This window comes from Ips typographus, linkage group LG3 (genome assembly GCF_016097725.1).
Source record: "Ips typographus isolate SLU linkage group LG3, UJ_Ityp_2.0, whole genome shotgun sequence".
NCBI classification, from domain to species: domain Eukaryota; kingdom Metazoa; phylum Arthropoda; class Insecta; order Coleoptera; family Curculionidae; genus Ips; species Ips typographus.
Genome location: NC_138424.1, coordinates 15,422,569 through 15,447,819, shown reverse-complemented (window position 1 = coordinate 15,447,819; position 25,251 = coordinate 15,422,569). Strand labels below are relative to the sequence as shown.

General features: G+C 37.8%; 1 protein-coding gene across 1 annotated transcript in view; it reads right to left on the bottom strand.

Moving 5' to 3' along the window:
• Window positions 1-25,251, bottom strand: part of LOC145727138 (facilitated trehalose transporter Tret1-like) — a 56,797-nt gene that overhangs the window by 4,072 nt on the left and 27,474 nt on the right. Inside the window, exons 3-6 of the mRNA XM_081976608.1 lie at window positions 16,276-16,408; window positions 496-681; window positions 253-434; window positions 43-193 (exon numbers count right to left, since the gene is read on the bottom strand). Of these exons, the coding sequence (XP_081832734.1) occupies window positions 43-193; window positions 253-434; window positions 496-681; window positions 16,276-16,408 (652 nt within the window). The remainder of the gene's footprint in view (window positions 1-42; window positions 194-252; window positions 435-495; window positions 682-16,275; window positions 16,409-25,251) is intronic.

Here is a 25,251-nt window from a genome sequence, read left to right as displayed (position 1 = left end):
GCCTTAGTTTATTAATAGTGTAACGGTAATTATTCTACTTACTGCGAGTTGCTTTCTGAATTTCCTGTTCAGCAGCAGCTACATTTCCACTGAAAAACACGTAAGCTTTGAAGGCATCACTTTTCGAATTGAGACTGTCTCTGCTAGATTTCACCAGATAAGGAGGACTGTCTGGCAAAAATTGCATGGTAAACTGAAAAGACAACATTTCATTACCCGAAAAGTGAAAATACTGTCCTGTCATGAACTTACCACTGTAAAAACTGCAAAAGAAATACTGATTAATGCTATAATCTTCCATGATATAAGGTAACCCAGAACGTAGGTGAGCAAAATGCCAAAACTGGCAAAAATAGGACTTAACGTTTGAAGGAAACCTCTGCTATTGGGAGTAGCAATTTCACCAACGTATGTGAAACTGGCAGTTGACATTCCTGTATTAAAATTCGTCTTCTTGAAATACAATAATTTATTATTAAATTTAATTAGACATACCTCCAGCTATTCCTGTGATCAATCGTCCGCTGTAAAGCCAACCAATGTTACGTCCAAAGGCTATTAAGATCCATCCTATGATAAATGGAAGACTGCTAATTTGTATAGAACGTTTTCTACCTAATACTTCGGCCAATATACCAGAAAGAATGCTTCCTAACGGGTTTGTTACCGCTCCAAAACTAGCTAAAATAAAATTATTACTAATAATCTTTGTATTTGGTATAATGTTTTTTGTTGATGCAAACGTATGCACTATCTCTATTTTAATTTGAAATGTTGGTTGTATCAAAAAAGCTCAAAGATAAGATCATTGATTTAATATTTTCAAACACAAACACCTATTTTTAATTACGTTTTGAAATTTTGCTTTAAATTCTAGATAGGTTTCATGTATTATGTCCTATTCCTGATCATAATGGTTGTCGATAAATTTACGATTAAAAATATTAGAAATACTGAATATACACATCAAAAAAATAATACTTGTACATAAATTTAATTTGTATAAAGATATTAAAACAAATATAGGAATAATAAAACTTTCTGAAATTTTGATGCAGGTTGGATACAGGAAAAAAGCAAAAACTCAGAGACTTTGCCCGGGCAACTTTGCCTTCATTTAACCAATTATGTATCTCTTACCGTTTTCGAGATCCCCATAATTAGACATGAATTTGTGGCACCCTGTATATATTTTTTTAAGTTAAGAGTAACACCAGCAATGAAGGAAGCGAAAAAAGAAGATAATTTAACAAATCCACAGCAATTTGAAGGTATGTAAGGCTATACATCACTGAAGAAATATTCAAGGTAATAGAGAAGAATAAGGGAATGAAAGTATTAGGGAATCCGAAAGCAAAAAAGAAATATGCAAAATTACAGATAGTGAGATTGAACTACGACGACTTATTCTTTCAACAGACAGCCTTTCGTAGTCCACTCCTGGAGATGCCTCCCCTTCCGTCTTCCTTGTTGTGTACCATCTGATGCGAGTCTCTACCAGCCTTCTCTCTAATATCATCCAACCATTGTTTCTGCGGTCTACCAGCACTTCTTTTACGTAGACGCTATCTCCATTCTATTATGCGCTTTGTCCACCTGGACTCGTTTTGGCGTGCGACTTGTCCAACCCAGCTCCACATCATTCGAGCTATTCTTGCTATGACATCCTCGACTTGTGTTCTTCTCTTTCTCAACATGATCTCCAAGCCTTATTCCGAACATCATTCGTTCAATATCATGTGTTGATTTGCAGAATTTATGGTAAGAGTGACCATTGTTTCCATTCCGTAAGTCGCTTCTGTCTGCTAGGTCTTAGCTCCTTGATTGTCCTGGGCGTCATTATTGACTGTCCCAGGAATGTTGTCCGTGAACGAGTGAAGGCTGGACACCACATTAAGATGTGTTCTGCCGACTCTTTCTCTTCCAAGCATCCTCGACAAGTAGGATCCTCGGTTATGCCCATCAAGTACTGATGCCATCTCAGCTGGCAGTAGGCCGGTCACCGTCCTTAAGTTCTCTCTGCTTAGTTCCAGCAGGTATTTCGTATTTTTGGCTGAGGGGCCACTGATGAGTTCTTTGGCCTGCCTCATACCTATGGCGGAGTCCCAGCGAAACAGCTGCTGGGCTAAAGATTTTAGCGACTGGATCACCCTGTTATTGGCGATCCCCACAGTCCGCTCTGGACCAACAGGCACTTTCTGAGTGCCCAGTTGTGCCCGTCGATGCGCCTCTTCATTTCCCGGAATAGCAGCATGTCCCGGAACCCAGACAATACGGATGTCGTTTTTTTTGGGCCAGCTTTTCCAGGGTTGTTTTGCTCTCCAGAACCAATTTGGAGTGCCTACCTCAGCACTTGCCATAATGGCAGCTCGGCTGTCAGAACAAATGTTAATTGTGTCTTCCTGTCGCGGACCCGATAGTAGTTTTAGCCCACAATACAGGATCGCAAGCACCTCAGCCTGGAATACAGTAGCGTGTGTACCCAATGCAAAGTGCTTCGCTGTTTGGCCTGTCTCAACGCAGACATCCAAACCCTCCTCCCGCTCGGTAATTACAACCTTGAGAAAGTTTGAGGGCTGCAGCCTTCTAGGCATATGGTCACTACTCATAAGAAGTATTGGGCACCGTTCAGTGGCCCCCAGTCCCATATACAAGAGTGTCCATACGTGCAAACTTGTGATTGATCCATAGTGCGCAGGCTGCCATTATGGTTTCCATTTTTATGTGAAGGTCCAAAGGCACAAAGTTGAGCAACACTTCAAGTGCTCTCGTGGGGGCAGTTCTCATGCCTCCCGTTATCGCAGTGCTGGCGAGCCTTTTTAACCTATCTAATTGTGTGCACACGTCACTTCTTTCGACACATGGCCACCACACAAGGGCCCCATATGTTAGTATAGGTCTGACTATGGCGCAGTAGAGCCAATGGGCAACCTTCGGTTGTAATCCCTAGGTGCCACCGAAAGAAACGAACGAAGCTTTCCTGATTTTACAGGTTATATGCTCCCACCATGACAATTTAGCGTCCAGGGTGCGTATTCTTGAAACGAGGGAAGGGAATTATCAAGAGAAAGACATGTAGAATGTGACAGGAACCCGCTATTGTCAGCTTCTTCTGTCACATTCTATCAACCCCTTACTTGGCAATTCTACTCCCTGCGTTCAAGAATAGGCCCCCAGGTAGATACTTAATCGACTGACTGTAGTTTAGTGTTACACCAGAGAGAATTATCTCTGGGCGTATTCCTTGGTCACGCTTTCTGCTGAAGAGCATAAGCTGTGCTTTTGCCGGGTTGACTCTTAACCCGACTAGGTCCCACCAGTTACCGACCATTCGCAGCGCTCTAGCTACAGCGCCACGAAGCCTGTCTCTGGTTCCGTTACAGAGAATAACTATGTCGTCTGCATATGCCTGTGCATACAGGCCAGCATCGTTCAGATTCCACAGTAGTTCGTCCACTACAAGGCTCCACAGCAGAGGGGAGAGTACTCCTCCCTGAGGACAGCCCCTTGAAACCTCCATGGACCGATCTCCGTGCATTTCTGCTTGAATGCTGCGACAGGACAGCATGAAACGAATCCACTCTCTTAGAGAGAGCTCAACGTTGCGTTCAGTCAACTCACGGTAAATGACATTGAAGGGAGTATTGTCGAATGCTCCTTCGAAGAGATTCTCGCCTTCTGACGAGAGCTTCTTCTATTCTGCGTGTTAGGTGATGCAGAGCTGTTTTCGTTGACTTGTCGCTCTGACAAGCACTGATGTTCATGTAGGGGTCTAGCTATTAGTGATCCCTCTTTGAGGTAGCGGTCGACAAGTCGTTCTAAAGCTTTCAGTAGAAAGCTCGTTAGACTTATCGGCCTGATTTACTCAAGTTAATAATGTGTCCCAAATAAATATACACTTCACATTTTTCTGTGGCGTGATCTTCGAACACTTTCAATTTTAGTCATAAGTTTTGTCTTGCTCAGGTTCATGGGCTGTTTTCTCTGAGTTCATCTTGAGATCTTCCATCATGTATTGCAATTCTCCAACATCCTGACTTATGAGAACCACATCGTCCGCAAAACGAAGATGGTTTAGATATTTTCCATCAATTTTTAGACCTTTTCTACTCCATTTCAGTGTCTTAAAAAACATTTCCTAATGCAATAGTGAGCAGCTTTGGACAGATGGTGTCACCCTGTCTAACTCCCCTTTTTATTAGGATTTTATTGGTTTCTAATATCTTCGTCTCATTTTATCATTGATGATATTTTTTAGAAAATCTTTATACCTTGAGTCAACCCTTGCATTACTTGAAGCTTCAAAAGTAGCCTACAGTTCTAGGGAATCGAACGGTTTATTACAGCCAACAAAAGCTAGGTGCAGTGATTCGTTGTATTCATTGCATTTTTTCTATCAGTGATCGGATTGACTGAATATGATCGCTTGTACTGAATGAAGACTTTGCGGAATCCAGTTTGTTCAGGTGCGTGGCAAGAGTCTAATTTGTTTGTAAGTCTATTTGTTATTATTTTTGTTAACAGTTTGTATGGATGTGGAAGCAGGCTTATGGGTGGGTATTTTTAAATTTTTAAGTTATGTTCCGTTTTATGTAATAGGATCATCTGAGCGTTCTGCCACATTTCTGGGATGATACTTTGTGTCAGATATTTATTTAGGAGAATTTTTACAGATTCAATTCAATTGCAGTCCCGCCCAGTTTAATCATTTCACTTGTGAAACCGTCATCTTTCCGTGCTCTTGTGTTCTTCATTTGGGATGAACTTCTTCGGTGCTGATACCGGGCATTTCCGCAGATCCCACATTAAGAATTCTTCTGTCATGCAAATCTAGTGGTTTTAGATATTTATATTATTTTAATACTTATTAGCTCACTTTTTTCTTCTGTTACGTTTCCGTTAGTGTTATTTGAAGCACATTTTTGAAATCTTTATTAAATTTCCCACTCAATAACCTGAAAAAACACTACAATATGTGGTACATTCAGGGAGAAAGGCGGTGTCAAAATTTGAACTGCCAGAAACACAGTTTGAAAGGACAGTAAGGAACAAAATCAACTGTAAAGTCCACTCGGAGTAAAAAAATAACTGTATTAAGCACATTTTTGGAATCCTCATTAAATTTCCTATTCAATAACCTGAAAAAACACTACAAAATTTGATACAGTCAGCGAGAGAAGCGGTGTCAAAATTTGAACTGCCAGAAACACAGGTTAAAAGGACAGTCAAGGACAAAATCGCCTGTAAAACCCACTTGGAGTGAAAAAATAACTGTTTTCAGCACATTTCTGGAATCCTCGTTAAATTTCTCACCCAATAACCTGAAAAAACACTACAAAATTTGATACAGTCAGGGAGAGAAACGTTGTCAAAGTTTGAATTGACAGAAACACAGTTTGAAACGACAGTCAGGGATAAAATCACTTGTAAATTCAATTGGAGTGAGAAAATAACTGTTTTAAGCACATTTCTGGTATCCTCTTTAAATTTACCACCCAATAAACTGAAGAAACACTACAATATGTGGTACATTCAGGGAGAAAGGCGGTGTCAAAATTTGAACTGCCAGAAACACAGTTTGAAAGGACAGTCAGGGACAAAATGAACTGCAAAGCCCACTTGGAGTGAGCAAATAACTGTTTTAACCATATTTTTGGAATCCTCATTAATTTTCCTATTCAATAACCTAAAAAACACTCAAAATTTGGTACAGGCAAGGAGAAAAGCTGTGTCAAAGTTTGAACTGACAGAAACACAGTTTGAAAAAACAGTCAGCGACAAAATTACCTGTAAAACCCACTTGAAGTGAGAAAATAAATTTAAGCACATTTCTGGAATCCTCTTTAAATTTCCCACCCAATAACCTGAAAAAACACTCAAAATTTGGAACAGGCAAGGAGAAAAGCGGTGTCAAAGTTTGAACTGACGGAAACACAGTTTGAAAGAACAGTCAGCGACAAAATTGCCTGTAAAACCCACTTGGAGTGAGAAAATAACTCTAAAGCACATTTCTGGAATCCCCTTTAAATTACCCTCCCATTAACCTGAAAAAGCAATAAAAATTTGATATAGTCAGGGAGAAAACCGATGTCAAAGTTTGAACTACTAGAAACATAGTTTGAAACGACAGTCCGGGACAAAATTGCCAGTAAAACCCACTTGGAGCGAGAAAATAACTGTTTTCGGCACATTTCTGGAATCCTCTTTAAATTTCCCATCCAATAACCTGAAAAAACACTACAAAATTTGATACAGTCAGGGAGAGAAGCGGTGTCCAAGTTTGAACTGCCAGAAACACAGGTTAAAAGGACAGTCAAGAACAAAATTGCCTGTAGAACCCCCTTGGAGTGAGAAAAAAACTGTTTTCAGCACATTTCTGGAATCCTCTTTAAATTTCCCACCCAATAACCTAAACAAACACAACAAAATTTGATACAATCAGGGAGAGAAGCGATGCCAAAGTTTAACTGACAGAAACACAGTTTGAAGAGACGGTCAGGGATAAAATCACTTGTAAATTCAATTGGAGTGAGAAAATAACTGTTTTAAGCACATTTATGGTATCCTCTTAAAATTTCCCACCCAATAACCTGAAGAAACACTACAATATGTGGTACATTCAGGGAGAAAGGCGGTGTCAAAATTCGAACTGTCAGAAACACAGTTTGAAAGGACAGTCAGGGACAAAATGAACTGCAAAGCCCACTTGGAGGGAGCAAATAACTGTTTTAACCATATTTTTGGAATCCTCATTAAATTTCCTATTCAATAACCTAAAAAAAACACTCAAAATTTGGTACAGGCAAGGAGAAAAGCGGTGTCAAAGTTTGAACTGACAGAAACACAGTTTGAAAGGACAGTCAGAGACAAAATTGTCTGTAAAACCCACTGGGAGTGAGAAAATAACTGTCTTAAGCACATTTCTGGATTCCTCTTTGAATTTCCCACCGAATAACATGAAAAACACTAAAAAAATTGATACAGTCACGGAGAAAACGGATGTCAAAGTTTGAACTACTAGAAACATAGTTTGAAACGACAGCCAGGGACAAAATTGCCAGTAAAACCCACTTGGAGTGAGAAAATACCTGTTTTCAGCACATTTTTTAAATCCTCTTTAAATTTCCTACCCAATATCATGAAAAAACGTTACAAAATTTGATAGTCAGGGAGAAAAGCGATGTCAAAGTTTGAAACACAGTTTGAAAAGACAGTCAGGGACAAAACCACTTGTAAATTCAATTGGATTGAGAAAATAACTGTCTTAAGCACATTTCTGGATTCCTCTTTAAATTTCCCACCCAATAACCTGAAAAAACACTACAAAATTTCATACAGTCAAGGAGAAAAGCGGTGTCAAAGCTTGAACTGCCAGAAACACAAGTTGAAAAGACAGTCAGGGACAAAATTGCCTGTAAAATCCACTGGGAGTAAGAAAATGATGAATTGTAATATTCCAGTAATTTACTGGTAATTTACTTGTCAAATGTTCCTAGTAAGTAGTAAAATATTTACTTTACCGGTAATTTACCCATCACTACTACTAAAGATCGAACGGTATATGTTTACACAGAATATTTTCCTCTTATTGTTGCTACATGCCCTACAAATTTTTAATACGTATTTTGAAACACCCTGTATAATCATACTAATAACGTACTAATAAATCATACAATTGACAAGAAGCATTTTATAACTATAACGGAAGGAAGAATGCAATAATACCTTGTACCTGAAGTAGTTTACAAAGACACGATTGCAACAATTACTTGTTTAAAAGCTCAAAGGCATAGACTACCTTGAACACTTATCTGATTAATTTACCCTGTAAAAGTCGGATAACCCGATACCACCTAGATAGCAGTTTACTTCCGTTATATTGTATCACATGCGTCTTACAAGCCGCTTATTATCCTGTTTACACCATTCGGAAATGAACTTAATAAATCAAAACATATTAAACCGCCTAATAGCTGTATTTACAGTCGGAATAACGAAAATCTACGGGAAAATCAGCGGTTTTAAATTTAATTTCATGCACTTAAATGCAACGGAACACACAGAGGCACATTGAAACTGATTGCTTCATTGTAATCAGGACTCAAGTTCAAGTTCAAGGCTGCACACAAATTTGTTTGTATTTTGCGCAATCCTCACGACATACAAAAAAAAAAATTACCTATCGTTACACGATTTCAAATTACAGTAATATCAATGAATCCGGTCAAATTTAATTTTCCTGTAATTTTTTTAGGTAAACAAATTAAATCAGATTTTGATTACAAACTTTCGTTCAAACACAAAATGTTGCATTGACGCGCATAATGTTGATTATAGTAAAACTATTTATTCTAGAATGTTACGAAATATACACAATTAATTAAAAATTGCCTACGCAAAATTAATAAAGTCCATATTGTCTGCAATGAAGATTAGTATTCTCAAGCGTGAATAATTCATGTAATATACAATTCAATTTCTATTCGATTCCCATCAAAAACCCTTGGAAAGTATAACATATCGGCACTGCATAAATAATACAACCTTCAGACTTTATTAAAATTAATATTTTATGATCAAATACGGAAGTTAAAATAAATTTACAAATGATTTTTCTTGTTAAATGTGTTTTAACCAAACGCTTGAAGAAAATTGTAATTCGGCTTGTACAGGAACTTTCACTATAAATTTGAGTCAAAAATGTCCTATAAACATGGGTCCGCAAATGCTTCCTTACCAAGATATGATTTTTTTAAATTTAATAGTGTTATTGTGCCAAAAAGTACTTCTTCTTTCTTCTTTACCCAGCTATCGTAGTCCACTGCTGGACATAAGCCTCCCCTTTACATTTCCACCGTTTACGACCCCAAGCCACACTCATCCACTGACTTTCCATATTTTTTATGTCATCTCGTCATCTTGTGGGAGGTCTTCCTGCACTTCGTTTGTAGTTTCGCGGTCGCCACTCCAATAATCTCCTCGTCCACCTATCACCATTGTGTCTAGCTACATGTCCTGCATATTGCCACTTCAGTTTCGCAATTCTTGTTATTACGTCTTCCACTTTCGTTCTTTTGCGGATATCTATGTTCCTAACACGATCTGATAGTATTTTTCCCAGCATAGAGCGCTCCATGTTTTTCTGCACTCGCTCTTGTTAGCATGAATGTCTCTGCTCCGTAAGTCATGACAGGAAGCACACATTGATTAAACACTTTACACTTCAAACAGATCGGGATATCGCTTTTGAATACTACGTTCACTTTACCATAGGCTGCCCATCCAAGCTTCACTCGTCTTTGCAGCTCCTGCGTTTGGTTGTCTCTGTGTATTTTTATGTCATGGCCTAGATATTCCCTTACCTCGTCGATGTTGTGACTTCCCAATGTTAGAGTTTCTCCGAGAACTAGGTTGATCATTATCTTTGTCTTTTGTGTGTTTATTTGTAGTCCTACTTTTGTGGTGGCATTTGCTAGTTCTGCCAGCATTTCTTTGGCTTCTTGTATATCGTCAGCGATCAGCACGATGTCGTCGGCAAAACGCAAGTTGTTTAATCTCTTACCGTCGATGTTTATGCCTCTTTGTTCCCATTCCAGCTGTTTGAACGCGTATTCGAGGACGGTAATAAAAAGTTTGGGTGACATCGTGTCTTCTTGCCTAACTCCTCTTTCGAGTGGAAATTTAATTGTGTTTTTGTGTAACCTCACGCATGCTGTTGTATCTTTATATAGGTATATTAGTCTAGTATATCTGTAGTCAATGCGGCTTTGACTAAGAGCTTTGAGAATTGCGTCTGGTTCTATAGTGTCAAATGCTTTCAGAAAGTCCACGAAGATCAGAACCAATGGTCTATTATACTCCACTGTTCTTTCGATAAGGGTTTTTAAGGCCAATAGATGATCTGTAGTTCCAAATCCTGTCTGTTCCACTGATTGGTAAAAATCAAGCTTTTTTTCCAGTCTGTTGGTTATTATTTTTGTGAAAAGCTTGTATAAGTAAGAGAGTAAGCTAGTTGGCTATGTCTGTAGCATCTCCTTTTTATGAAGCAGTATCATCAAAACGTTGTTCCAATCCCCTGGTATGATGGTTTTTGTTAGGCAAAAGTTAAAAATTTCTTTGATTTTATTGATAAGAATGATACCTCCATTATAATTGCTTCTATCGTTATAAAATCTGTTCCTGCTGATCTATTGTTCTTCATTTGTGTTAGTGCTTTTTGAATCTCCTCACCGTCAATTTCGGGAATTTCTTCGGAACCTTGATTTTGGACCCCATATTTTTGAGTTATTTCTTTAGCATCTGATTGAATGTCTGCCCTGCCCTTATACAGTTCTCTGTAAAATTCCTCTACTATTTGTAGTAACTCGGATCTGTTAGATGTTATGTTTCCTTTACTATTTTTCAGTTTTGTTATTTTGTTTTTACTAATAGCTAATTTTCTCCTAAGAACTTTCAGGCTTTTGTTTTCTTGTATGGTCTGCTGGATTTGTTGCGTATTGTAGTGTCTTATATTTTACCTGATATTCCTAGACATTTCTTTATTTATCTTCCTTAGTTCTGGTAAGCTCATATTGTCTTCCAGCATTAACGTAAACGTAATGTATCTGTTATTATTTTGTTTGTAACGTTTATGTCTGTTATGTTATCATTATCATGCAATGCTTGGGTAATCATGTTTTTATATCTGTCAGGGCTTTCTGGATCGTTCCATTTGTTTCTATTTTTCTTCATCATCAGTCTTTCTCTTTCCTTTTCTGTGTCTATTACCACTAATGCCCTGACCATGCGATGGTCGCTTCCTATTGAAACTTGGTTCAACACTGTTACATCGTGGACTATCGATTTATTATCAGTTATGATGAAGTCTTGCCGTCGGGACTGGTCCATGTCCATTTTCTGTTAGGTTTCTTATCAGCTATTCATCAAGTAGAGGTTGTTTTCTAGCAAGAAGTTGACCACCATTTCGCCTCTGGAATTTCTAGTGCCGATGCCATACTTTACTATTTCTGTATTCTCTGATTTTACTCCTGAATTTAAACCACCACAGATTGTGTTGAAGTGTGTGACTTAGTTCTGTCTTAATGTTTTCGTAGAATGCTTCTACTTCTTGATCTTCATGGTCTATTGTTGGTGCATAAGCTATAGTAACTTTCAGGTTATATCTGGAATTTAGTCTTAATATTGCGTAACCTACTCTTTCTGCATGTAGTTGGTGGTGATAATGTTATCTTTGTGTCTCTTGTGTACTAGGAAACCAATACCGCCTACTTTTTTGTCGTTGTCTCCGCGGTAATATAGATTATGGCCTGATTTCAAAGTTTTTAGACACTCTCCTAGCTGTCTCACCTCGCACAAGCCTATTATATCCTATTTTACATGTTCTATTACTTCTTCCAGTTCTGTGATTTTCTCTTCAGATGACAAGGTTAAAAGTCAGTGAAAATGGCAAAAATTGGACGAAATTAAAAAAAAAGTTGTGAAAACGCCTTCCAGCGCCGTAAATTGACAAGATATCGAAATACGGTTTTTGCAATTAATCTTTTCTCAAAAATCGACCTCTAGACATGTATACTAGTTTTTTCTTATCTAGCCGGGAAATAGGGTTTTCCTGTCCAAACACACTAAATACTAACACCCTGTTGAGTTTAGCGAAGATTACAAATATTGTGTTTTATTGTATTTTCTCAATATTATGAATAGGATCACAACTGATCAAGTCAGAGGGCATTCCGTGTCATCATTGCACAGATTTCGTCACATGATCATTTTTTTGCGTATGGCCATATTACCACCAGGACCTGACGGTATAATACCAGCCCTACTTCAATGGGGAATGGACATTCTTATGCCGCACCTGGTTGGAGTATTCAGAGCCTCTTTAGCTCTGAGGTATATTCCCAGTAAGTGGAGAGAAGTACGAGTGGTATTTATACCCAAACCAGGTAAGATGGATTACATCTTACCAAAAGCATTCCGACCAATTAGTCTCAAATCGTTCTACTTACAAACAATAGAGAGGCTTTGCGAGCGGTATATAAGAGATGAGGTGCTGGTTCACAACCCACTTCATCCAAATCAGCATGCATTTACTCCGGGTAGGTCGACTGATTCGGCCCTTCACCTAGTGGTTGGCAGAATCGAAAGATCATTGGACAATGGCTTTTTGAAATAAGAGTTCATGCAGAAAAGATTTTCTGGTTGGAGATAATTAATTATCTTCTCACCTCTTTGGTTTGGGGCTCCTATCCCAAATTTTCCTGTATTCGGAATGTTGTCTGTGTTCGTATCTCCTATTTTGGAATTAAAGTCGCCGATTATTATAGCATAGTGCGTCTTTTCAGAGTTTCTTGCTGTGGTTATATCCTCATAAAGTTGATCTATTTGCTGTACTTATGTGGACATAAGTATGTGGACATACTTATATAGATTTCTTTTTTTTAGATCATTATATAGATGACCCTATCGAAAATTGATTTCATCTTGATTACTTGATTTTTAAGCGTTTTATTGATGAGTAATGCTACTCCTCCAATGTTGTGGTTTGTCTCACTATTATTTTGATAGATCATATGGCCCGACCTAAGAACTGTGCATTTTTCTTCTTCTGGCAATGGTGTCTCGCACAGGCCAATTATATCCCAATTGATATGACCTAGCTCTTCTTCCATGCGGTCTTCAGTTCTTAATGTTGTGATATTGTAAGTGCCAATTGACAGATTTATGGTCTTTAAAGGTAGTTTACGTGCTAGCGAATTTTTGCCTCCCCCAGATTCCATGAGGCTGACCTTATCAAAGGTGTGGGATTTTTGTTTACCCACCGGGGACCAGTTTCGTTTGTTTTGAAGTTTGCCATAGACTGATAATTTAGCCTTAAGTCTTCCGCGCTGGCAGGATGAGTTGGAAAACTGACATTTTCAAGGCTCAAGAATCCTCACCAATGGTATGGAGTAAACACCACAACTCACTTTTGATTTCATCATGCAGCTGATCGCCAATGTTCTGGGAGGACACGGCACTTAAAAGAAGAAGATAAAAAACAGTCCAATTTCGAAATGTAGAAATTATAAAATATTTTCTATAAAAACGGACTGTATATACCTGTATATTTAAAGAACTATAAATAGGTATTCTTAGTGCAACATAATATTAAATAACACACGAGCATACGACCTTAACAAGTAGTTTTTTTATCAACTTTTGGTGTTACTCATAAAATTAATAATAATTATGTTGTGTATCAGTGTTAAACTACGTCACAGCGAAACGTTCTGTCAGTCATAGCCAATAGATGATAATGGACTTTCATTTTAATAGTTACCTTTTACAGGTGATCGTTAAATATTATTTTTTACAACTAATTGTTTTCGTACAAAAGGAAGGGAATGACACGCAGTCGTCTCCACAATACTAGTATTGTAATACTTGTGGAGACGACTGCGAGTTATTCTCTTCCTTTTGTACTTGTACAACTCCACTGAAAGAATATGGACTATTACTTCTTCTTTAATTGTTTTCGGTTTAAATTTATAAGGAAAGGCGGTTCCTACATACTCATCTGTCAAGCCTCTAGGTTACCGGAGACGCCCGTGTGTCCCGGCACCCACGCGAGGCAGACCCCGCCGCCCTGAGACAGGGTCTCCAAGGTACTTTTGCATCTCATTACCAGCTTAGACCGCACCTCATCGGCCTCAATGGCTCTGATGGCAGCCTTACTGTCGGGGCAGACGACTGTTCTGCAGAACCGCAGACAAGGATGGCATATACTTCAGCCTGAGAGACTGTACTGTAACTGCCGAGAGCGATACTCTGTGACAAGCGTCTGGAACTGGCAAAGATATCGGCCCCCGCGCGTCCTTCTGCCAACGATCCGTCTCTGTACCAGACGTCGCTATTCCGGAGGAATTCCGGTCCGTAATCGGCCCCCCACTCCTCTCTGTCAGGAACTATAACTTTGAAGAGATTTGAGGGCACAAGCTTGGAGATCTGATGATCGCTTGGCATCAGTAGGAGCAGACACTGGTCTGTGGCCCAGTCCCATATACTGCCGTCCAAAATGAGCAGGCTTGTAGTTGGCCGCCCACGTGAAGCCTGTAAGTTGCGCGCGTGGCCTCAATTCTCACGCTGGTTTAACATCACCTCCAGTGCCCTAGAAGGAGTGGTCCTCATTGCCCCTGTCACCGCCAGTCACGCTGCTCTTTGGACTTTATCCAGTTGAGCGGTTGCTGAACTTTGCTCTACACAGGGCCACCACACTATGGCCCCGCAGGTAATTATGGGCCTGACTGCGGTGTAGTAGAGCCAGTAGAGCACCCTGGGATTTAGACCCCAGGTGCCACCAACAGCCCTCTTGCAGGCCCATAATATATTCATGGCCTTCTTGTCCCTGGAAGCAACATGATCGCGCCATGATAGTTTGGTGCGATCTTAGATATATTTCACCGTGAGGTGGTATTCGAGATTCGTCCCTGACAGGACAACATGGGTTTTGTGTCAAGGTTCCGCTTCTTGCTGAATAGCATAAGCTGGGCCTTCTTTGGATTGATACTCAGTGCTGCCTAACGGCACCATCTATCTACCATCCGCTTTGCTCTTGCCATGGGGCCCTGCAGACCGTTTCTGGCACCCTTGCACAGGATGACCAGATTGTCGGCGTTGGGCTGCGTCCCGTGGAACTAGTAGGATCTGGAATTAAATACTTCGGTAACTGCCCTCAAAAGTTGGTCTTCAGTGCCAAAATGGTGAACGTAAACCTGGTTTTTAATGTAACCCCAAATAGAGCCCAAAAGTCGAGTGGTGTCAAGCCTGGCGATCGTGCTGGCCAGGTTTTGTATTTGTAACAGGTGCAGCGGCTCGAGCCCACATAGCGGTTCCAGTGCCCTTGTTGGGGCAGTTTTCATTGCACCTGTAATACAGACGCAGACAAGTCTTTGAACCCTGTCCAACAAGGCTCGTGAGTTGGCCGTATTCATAGCTACGGACCAAACAACCGCTCCGTATGTTACCATCGGGCGAACAATAGCGCAGTAGATCCATCGAAGGATTCTTCGCTGGAGTCCCAGTTCCCGGTTTTGACTGCAAGGTGCTCGTTCCAGGTCAGCGTGGAATCTAGAATGAACCCTAAGTATTTGTACCCCAGAATGTGGCTGAACAGATTTAAGCCCGGCAACAGTCCGACAGTTGATATTCCTCGCCAGGCCCCCGAAGACACAACCACTCGAAAGAATGGCCACATCGTTCGCGTAGGCCTGGGCGTAGACATCTGCGGAGTTGAGTCTCCACAGCAGAGTATCAACAACCAGGCACCAAAGAGTGGGCAAAAAAACGCCCCATTGGGGGCATCACCGGCTTGGGAATGAACACGACTCTCACTTTTCTCCAGGCACCCGGGATGTACTCCAGAGTGAGCGATCGCCTAAATATCCTCAGCAGGACCAGGGTCAGCTCCTCCGGGCTCCTCTGGAGGAGCACCGGAAAGATACCGTCAGTCCCCGGGGACTTAAACGGGGCAAACGAACATATAGCCCATTTCACCCCCAGAAAAGCTTATAAACTTCCCTAACTTTCTTAATATTTTTGACTGATTTGGTGCACTTTCTATATTGAAAAATTATTATCTCCTCATAATCTACGACTTTTGAGAACCCTTAAAATCTATGTTATAATAAATTGTGTCATGGATAAATAAAGTATAGAAAATTTACTTTAAATCACTTAAATTTTCTGCTAACTAAAACTTATTTAAGACACATGACAAGGCCAAAAATTGTTAATCATGAAAACAGTTAAAACAAATAAGTATAGAAGAACCGTACAGTACTTTGTCATATGGCCTGGTTACATAGAAACTTATCAAAATATCAAATTATTTTTATTTAACCTTGAATTTAGCTAATAATTTCTAGTGGAAAACCAAAGTTGATTTAATAAGCAGCACATGTGGAGTGATTTCTGTTTATTTAAATTGTTATATTAAAAAAGTTAACGATGTTAATAAAACAATGAAAATATTGTCATACTCGTCCCAGTAAAATTAGTTCAAACACTTGTTCTTATTGTTCAAATTAAATTTGAAAATCAACTAAATTAAAGTTTTACTTTGCAGTCTTTTAGGGATAGAATTGTGAAACCACAATGGGTCCCAGGAATCACCATTCAGGATGCATATTCATGGTAGTTCGGTGCAAACAAATGCACCCTGGGTTTTCCCATCCCTACACTGCCTTTATTTTAAGTTTTTCGTTTAATAAATACTATAAATTTGCATCATTTACATACCCAGCCAACTGCTTTGATCTACGGTTAGATTGAATTCTTGAGTTTCGTTTAATTGAGGCAACCATATAGCACTGTAACCTTGTGTGATTCCAATGGATATGCCCACCGAATGGGCACAAATCGCTGCCATCACCTAAAAGAAATAATAAATTTATTCGTAAATAAAAACCGTAATTCGTAAATATTTATTGGGGTAATGAAGTTCAGTTGGTATAGTATATTACGTAACTAGTGCTGTAAGAAACACTTTTCGCACGAAATGGAAAAAACACCATTAATTATTTTATAATAAGAATATTTTGGTAATATTTTTTGGATTCAACTTTTTAAATTACCTCAATTTGCTATTTCAGTTTTTCTATTTACTTGTACAGGGTGCTGCATTTTCGATGGTTTTACGGGGTTCAGAGAAAACGGTAATAGATAGAAAAAAAGTAGCATACGCGTTCTGATCTCTTTTTCTGAGCTGAGATGACTGGCGAAAAGTGGGCGGCGCAAACTCCTTTTGTTTCAAAGATACGGGGGGTTTTGGAAAACTGGTAATTTTTGAACCTCTTCAGTATTTCAGTTGCTCTTAAAGTTATCAAAAAAGGAAGAACGGTTCCCGGTAGAAGTTTTCATGTAGAATCCAATGGCGTAGTCAGTTTTTTTCTATTCCGTTCAGTTTCTGACATATGACAGTAAGTTACATTTTTTTAAATGGAACATCCTATATATTTTTACGTCATTTAATTCTGTTGATTTTTATCTTTTCAAATATATATTACCACATATAAGTTTGTAGAGGTTAATCCTGTTATTTTAAAAAAAGGCCTTTGCTAAGCTAAAAAAAGGCCAATATCTAAAATACCAAACAAAATCGGAAATCATATAAACTAACACATCAGAAAATTAAATATTTTTAATAAATCTTATTAAAAATCTAAGTTACAAACAGTTCTACCGTCACTTTAATAAGAAAAATGGCCATTTTTATTTTCTACTATTTTTAAGGTGGAAGTTGAAAAAACTGTTTATAAACGACATGTAACATGTTAATATGAACATAGCCAAATTTTGTTTCGACTGTGGGTATTTTTATACATATTATTTAGCACTTTTTTGTTAAGGAAACGCTTTTTTTCAAATTACCAAGATTAACGTTTACAAACTTATATGTTTTAATACACCGTTGAAAAAGTAAAAATCAACAGAATTAAACGAACTAAAAATATATAGGGTGTTCCATTTAAAACAATATAACTTACTGTCATATGTCAGAAACTAAACGTAATAGAAAAAAACTGACTACGCCATTGGATTCTACGTCAAAACTTCTACCGGAAACCGTTTTTCCTTTTTTGATAACTTTAATAGCCAATGAAATACAGAGGAGGTTCCAAAATGACCAATTTTCAAAAGCCCCCCGTATCTTTGAAACAAAAGAAGTTTGCGCAGCCCACTCTTCGCCAGTCATCTCAGCTCAGAAAAAGAGATCGGAACACGTATGCTATTTTTTTTTCTATCTATTACCGTTTTCTCTGTACCCCGTAAAACCATCGAAAATGCAGCACCCTGTACAGGGAGTCCCAAGAAAGGTGTTATTCAGTCCCCAGTGAGAGCTTTTCAATGGAATATTATTTTTTTTACGAATGTGCTACGACTTTGCGCACACTGCAAAATTGCATTTTCAAAAAAAAATGCTCAAAATTTGAATTTTTTTGAAAATTTTGAAAATACTATTGTAAGACAGATCTCAAAAAAAGTAAGATAGGAACATGTGAACTGTTTTGCTTTATCTTCAACCGTTTGCCTGCTACAGCCTTCCAAATAGTGAAAAATGCAAGCAGTTTTGTTCTATATCATTCTGCTTATTAGTGTATGTGCTTCAAAATATGAAAAATTTATTTTTTAAAACGTCAATATGTCGAAAACCGTTGCAGACTGATATAGGTTATGATACGTAAAAATAATCCCAAATCAGGTATTCAGAAATATAATAATATACAGGGTGTTTCATTTAAAATATGCGAGCAGTTGACATCTAAACTGCTTGGCAAAAAGAATAGGACAGCAAAATGTTTAGTCTTTTTTCTTCAAAGTGATTCACTCGATTTTCATAATTTTTTTGAAGATTAAATGGTATTTTCTTGCTCTTTCTGATGACCTAAATGATCTTTTTGAAAATCGTCATGGATCCGAGTAAACAGGGTGTGACTGAGGTGTAGTAAAAAAATTCGGTCTAAGGCCATTTCTTCCAAACATTTTTTTGGATTTCCCAGTAACCTTTATCGAGTCTTTCTCTAACAATTTCTTTAGTTCCTTTGGAGTTTAAAATCGGTTATTTTTAATTCACTTGTTTTAAATTCGAAATTATTGAATTTAAAACAAGAGAAGAAAGTTCGTTTTTACCAGCAAAATGAGATTAGCAAAATTACATTTCAATTGATCCACTTTAGGTCTTCTTCTTATTCATATTTAAGATCGCGCGATCTATTCGTTTTACAGGTTCCTCTGGATCAGTTCCTGGGAGGTGGACTGCCAGCTGTCCTTCCATCTCTTAGATGGTCTCCCGGGTGCTCTTTTCCCAATTGGTTTCCCTTCAAGTGCGATGTGTAGCAGTCTTTCCTCTTCCATTCTTCTCACTTTTCCCATTATAGTCCTGAGCGTTTTCATTTCGGCTACTCGAAGCATTCTTTTCGTTTTGTTGGTCTCTTCTCTGGTTTCTATTCCGTATGTCATGATTGGCCTGATACAAGTCTTATAGAACCTGACCTTCGCATGTATTCATTTGCCCATATTAACTGCCTTAAGCAGCCCGACATGACAGACGCTTTGTTGTTCTGTCTTCTTAGGTCCCTTTATCAACATTTTCACAAATGATTGAGATATGTCAATTTTGTTATTAGATTCCGGCGATTCAGGAACTGTGCAACTTTGCTGAAACCCTCGGAGATAGCTATTAACTAAAATATGAACATCTGTCTATATTTTACCATCAAAAATTAAATGGCACCGGTATAACTTTGACCATGGCATTGACTGCACGGTCCTGACCTACTTTTTACATCCTCATGTGTTTTCTTATAAAATTGTGTGTTACCCACAAACTTTATTTACTTATTTTATTATATCTTTCTACTCATCACAACCTACTTTCTAGCTCCCCGTGTATTTTTTGTGGACCGGTGCAATTTTTTTTCCAGTGGACCTTGCAACTTGTAACAGAAGCTTTACATTTGCAGGATTCTACTTTGTAAATAGATTTGCGACCTTATTAGCACACCCTGTATATACGAATATTCACCGAACCTTGATAGACTAAAGGATTAATGAAAATAAAATCTTGACTTGCCTTGATCTTGACTTGAAATTGAAGGTGGTCGACTTTGTTGCCACTACAATTTCCTAGACAGCATGGACGCTTTAATTACATGCAAATTGATTAGTTTTTTTATTTGCACCTTCAAGATATTGAGAGATTAAAAAGTTTACCCTTGTATGCGACACACACGCACCCAAATTCAGGGATTAATACAAATTTTTTAAGTACATTAACCCTCACACTACCTGAGACACATTCCGTAGAACCAATTCACTACTTGTCGTAATACCGGCTGAATTAATGATGATTAGATCACACTTGCTTAATTCCGAAATCGATTGTTTCGCGTTAGGTTTGGATGAGTTATGCATTAATTACGTATAGATTTGCGGTGTTATTACGCTTATTTCTGACAAATTAATTTTTTTTTAATAAGAAATGGACTTGACACACTTTTTATATCCACAAAGTTGTCTAACATCCCAAGAAATTTTAACTGGTTACACTTCACCAGTGTAGCTTCCTGTTCATTTTGTAACGCACGTATGGGTAATTGCTTGTTTGATTCTTTGAGTGTAATTTGTTTAAAATGTACACGTGTACCAGTGGAGTCAACCAAACCACAAAGTTAATTATCAAATTTGTTGCAAAAATTATTAAAAAATGTTTCTCGGAAACTATAAGAGCGCTTCAGAAAAAAAATTGTTTAGTAAATGTATTCACGAAAAAATGCTGGAAGTAATTTTCCTCTTTCTAAATCACGCATTAAAAAATATTCGAAAACTCCTCACCTCAAAAACTAAGTGGAAAATAAAGTAGTAGGTACTGTTTTTGTTATAACCTTAAAATTTTGACATTTTTGTCAGATTTCCTCGATATTACCTGTTGACGCCGACGTACAGATACTTTTTAATTGTCATCCCCAAAACATTTTTGACTGCACTTGACAATTTAACTTTTTCTTTTTAAAAATGCCGCGTCAAACTTATTTCTTTTACGGGAAAATAGTATACAGGGTGCTCGTTTTACGAGCCTCGCCATGGGGATCTCGGCTATTTGAAGAGATATATTGAATTTTTCTTCTTCTGCTGCGTGTCCATTAATGGATGTTTGCGATTACATTTGTTCAGTCTTCCTTATTACCTATGGTATGCATTAGTTCTTGCATTGTCCTCAGTCCTGTCCACTCCCTAACGTTGCGGAGCCATGACATCTTTTTCCTGCCGATTCCTCTCTTTCTCTCAATTATCAATTGCAGGAATTGGTACCTCTCGTTGCGTATTACGTGGCCCAGGTATGCTGTTTTCCGACGTTTAATGGTGTCTAACAGTTCGCGGTCTTTATTGATTATTCTCAAGACTTCATAGTTGGTTCTTCTTGCAGTCCATGGAATCCTCAATACACGCCTATAAACCCTTATCTCGAATGCTTCCAGCTTGTTCATAGAGCTCACCTTCAGTGTCCATCCCTCCATGCCATAAAGCAACACTGTCCAGACATAGCATTTGACAAATCTAATTCTCAAGCCGATCGAAATCAGTATTGGTGAGCACTTTTTTGAATTTCATGAACACCAATCAATCAATCTGATTTCTGGGTCTGGTTTCCAGTTTTCACACAGTTACGTTCCTAGATATTTAAATTTATTTACTCGCTCTATTTGGTTGATTATCTTGAGTTTTGAAATTCTTGTGGTATTCGTGTAGTTATCATGAATATAGTCCTCTTGTTGTGTTGATATTGAGGCCCATGTTCTTACTGTATTCCCCGGCAGTCCCAAGGATATCCCGCAAATCCTCCATGTTATCTGCAATTAGAACTGTGTCGTCCGCATAACAAATACTGTTGACCCATACACCATTCACTTTAACACCTACGTTACGTTTTTCTAGGGCTTCCTGAAAGATGGCTTCAGAATATAAATTGAAGAGAAGTGGGGAGAGAACACAGCCTTGCCTGACCCCTCTACAAATTGGTCTTGATTCTGTGAGATCGTTACCAATTCTGACTTCAGCCATTTGGTTCCAGTATAGGCTTTGAATGTAGCGGATGTCTTTTTGGTCTATGTTCAATCTATTTAGGATTAGGATCAGTTTATGATGTTGGACTCTGTCGAACGCCTTTTCATAATCGATGAAACACAGCATTATGTTCTTTCTTTGATCGTTGCAGTTCTGAATTAGTACTTGAGCCGCAACTAATGCTTCTCTCGTACCTAAACCTCGTCTGAATCCAAATCGATGTTTCTTTTGCACTTTATTGATATTCTGTAGTGGATAATCTTAAGGAATATCTTCAGTGTGTGACTCATGAGGCTGATTAGTCTGTGATCCTCACATTTTGTTGCATTGTTCTTTTTCGGCAAGGGGGCAAAATTCGATGTTAACCATTTGGCGGGATATTCGTCTGTGTTATAGATTCGATTAAATATCGTCATACTCCTGCCGTCTCTTTTATCTATCTGTGTAGGTTGAAGATATCGTGTATTCTTTGTAGTTATTCTAGTTCTTCACACTGTTGTTTCAGCCACTCATTCTTAGCGGTTCTTATCTTCGTTCTATGTCTCTTCTCTTCTTCTTCTTCTTTCTTTCTGGATTTTTTTGTAGTTATCACCATTCCCTTTGTTCTTGTACCCTCTTCGTTCCTCAAACAGCGCCAATATCTCATCTTTCATCTAATCGTGTTTTTGTGCTTTTCGTTTATGTCCCAATTGTGCCTCCGCAACATTGGTCATGGCAGCCTCCATTTCTTCCCACACGTCACCCATGTTAGCTTCGAAAGCTTACGAAAAAGATGACTTTATCAAAGAGTTTATAGAGAGAGTGCCGCAACGAAGCCAAGGAGAACTGGGTTTCCCAGACACCACCCCAACTATTCATATGGCTGATAAGGAATAACACCCTTTCATTTGATTTGTCTCCAGCATACGTTCAAGAATAATAATATGCTAATGTGCCAAATGTTATTCAAAAGATACTTTGATATAATATTTTCCAATTGTAGGAAGGAATCAAGAGTCCATTTGTGGTCGAAGATCCATATCATCCGGCATTGCATGTTGATATGTAAATCAAAAGAAAAGCACTACTGCTATACCCTCTGAAATGTTGTGGCAAGGAAGAAGACTAAATCAGCCATCAGATATTCTAAACGGTTTCCGTGATTATTTCTCTGGCTTTTACTCAGATGATAATAATGTAATTCCAACAGTAGACTCTATCAATTTTGACTGTATAAATTTAGCAGTATTAACTGAAACTGACATAATTAATAAAGCAAAGAAGCTTAAGCCAAAATTGTCGTCTGGTCCTGATATAATTCCAAGTAATCTAATTAATGACACCATTAGAGTACTAGCTTACCTGTGCAAGATCTTCAATCTTTCTTTGAGTTTTCAGAAAGCTGAAAATCAGCAAAAGTTTGCCCAGTTTTCAAGAAGAGCACTAAGGTCAATATTGAAAATTATAGACGTATTTCTTTAGTCTGTAGTTTCTCAAAGGTCTTTAAAATGTTAATTTTGGATAACTAAGTTTTCAAAATTGAGCCGTTATAGGGCAGATCTACCATGACCAACTTAGCATGTTCTACTCAGTTTGTGGCAGATACTGTTGATAAGAAAGGACAAGTAGATATAGATCTTTACAGATTATTTAAAGGCATTTGATAGCATAAGTCATGCTAGTTTTATGGAGAAGCTCAGAAGTTTTGGTCTGTTTGACGATTATGTCAGTTTTTTTTGAGTCTTATCTTGGGGATCGTACCCAATATGTTCAATATAATGGTTTTAAATCTAAACCGATTGTAGCCTCGTCTGGAGTACCTCAGGGATCCAACCTAGGGCCACTTCTTTTCCTCGTTTTTATTAATGACATGTCAGAGTCAATAGAAGTTGAACATCAGATGTTTGCTGTTGATTTAAAAATGTATCTGTCTATTGAAGCTCGCGAGGATTGTGTTAGATTACAGAGGGCTCTTGATTCCATTCCGAGATGGTGTAAACTGAATAGGTTAAAACTTAACTGTGATAAATGCGCTTTAATAATATTTACAAAAAAAGTCTGTCTTATAGCTAAAGAGAGTGGAAAATACAAATGATCTGGGTATTACACTGGACACTAAATTAAGCTTCACAAGCCATGTTAATATAGTAATTTCAAAAGCTTCACAAATTAGATTAGGATTGATTTATCAAAATTGTAAATCTTTTAATAACATTGCAACATTGAAAACACTCTATTGTTCATTAGTTAGAAGTAAATTAGAATACGGTTCATTGATATGGTCTCCCATTTACGATAAACGTACGAAACCATTAGAACAAGTTCAAAGAAGATTTCTTAAATATTTAGTCTATGAAGAAGATTAAGAGACGTTAATCTGATGGAAAAAAGATCTATGTATTATTGTATATTTTTGATAAATTAAACAGATATTATTTAAGTTTACAAACGATCTCTGCATACAGGGTGATACAAATTCGATGCATTAGCATTGCTATCTCAGAAACTATAGTTGATAGAGCTTTAGTTAAATGGGGGCATTTTACTTATAAATAATTTGGTTAAAAAAAAAATATTTTTTTTATTACATCCGAAGATATCCGAGAAAAACCGAAAGTCAAATTTCAATTTAATTTTTTTACCACTTTATTATTCAGATTTTGGAAAATCAATGGCACCTTCTGGAGGAATTTTTTTATGCTCTTCAATAAAATAGTTTTAGCTTTCAGCTCCGGCGTTTCGTTTTTTAGATACCATCATCAACTTCAAATATTCAAATACGAAACCTGAACCTAAAACCTGAAAAACCTGAACTTTTTATTTCGTTTTTCCAAAACTAATGATGTCACACTTGTCAAAAAAATATACCTAGTGTATTACGTACTTGGTACTTTAGTTTTTTAACTAAATTAAGCAATTGAAATGAATATGTTGTCAGAATGAGTAGATAATTTAGTTTGATATAATTTAATAATTAGGTTAATTGCTTCCAGAAAAAAAAGAGATAAATTAATGAATTTAAATAAAAACATGTTTTTTGATTAATTATTTATTTATCAGATACCCATGTGTTTGAATTCGAGGTTGAGTTTTGATAAAACCGCTTAGAAATTACCCGACAAGAAATCTTGGACTCTGTATCAAGATTTGCCAGTTGAACATAGAAGGAATAAGCAGATCAAAATGCGACGTGCTCCAGAGGGTTTTAAGCCACAATGACATCGACATCGTCGCTATTCAGGAAACACATGCAGAAAATGAGAAACAACTTGATAAAAGAGGGAAGATATCTGGCTATGACCTAGTTGGAGGTCATACCATAGGTATGACCTACCATCACGCCTACGGTGTGGCAACTTACGTGAGGTCCAATATTGAAAATGCTCATTTGTGCTCAACCTCTTCTGACAACAATATACATGAGGTGACTGTTCAAATCGGAGAATTGACCATACATAACATATACAAGCCCCCAGCAGCCTCATGGTCAACACAAGTCCTACCGATACTGCAACATCCCTCTGTGTACGTAGGCAATTTTAACAGTCATCACACACAATGGAAATAGAGGCAATGATGACAGTGGACTGGGCAGAAGAAAAAAACATGTATCTTGTATTTGATGCAAAGGATAAAGATTCCTTTTATTCTGCAGCATGGAGACGGGGTTAT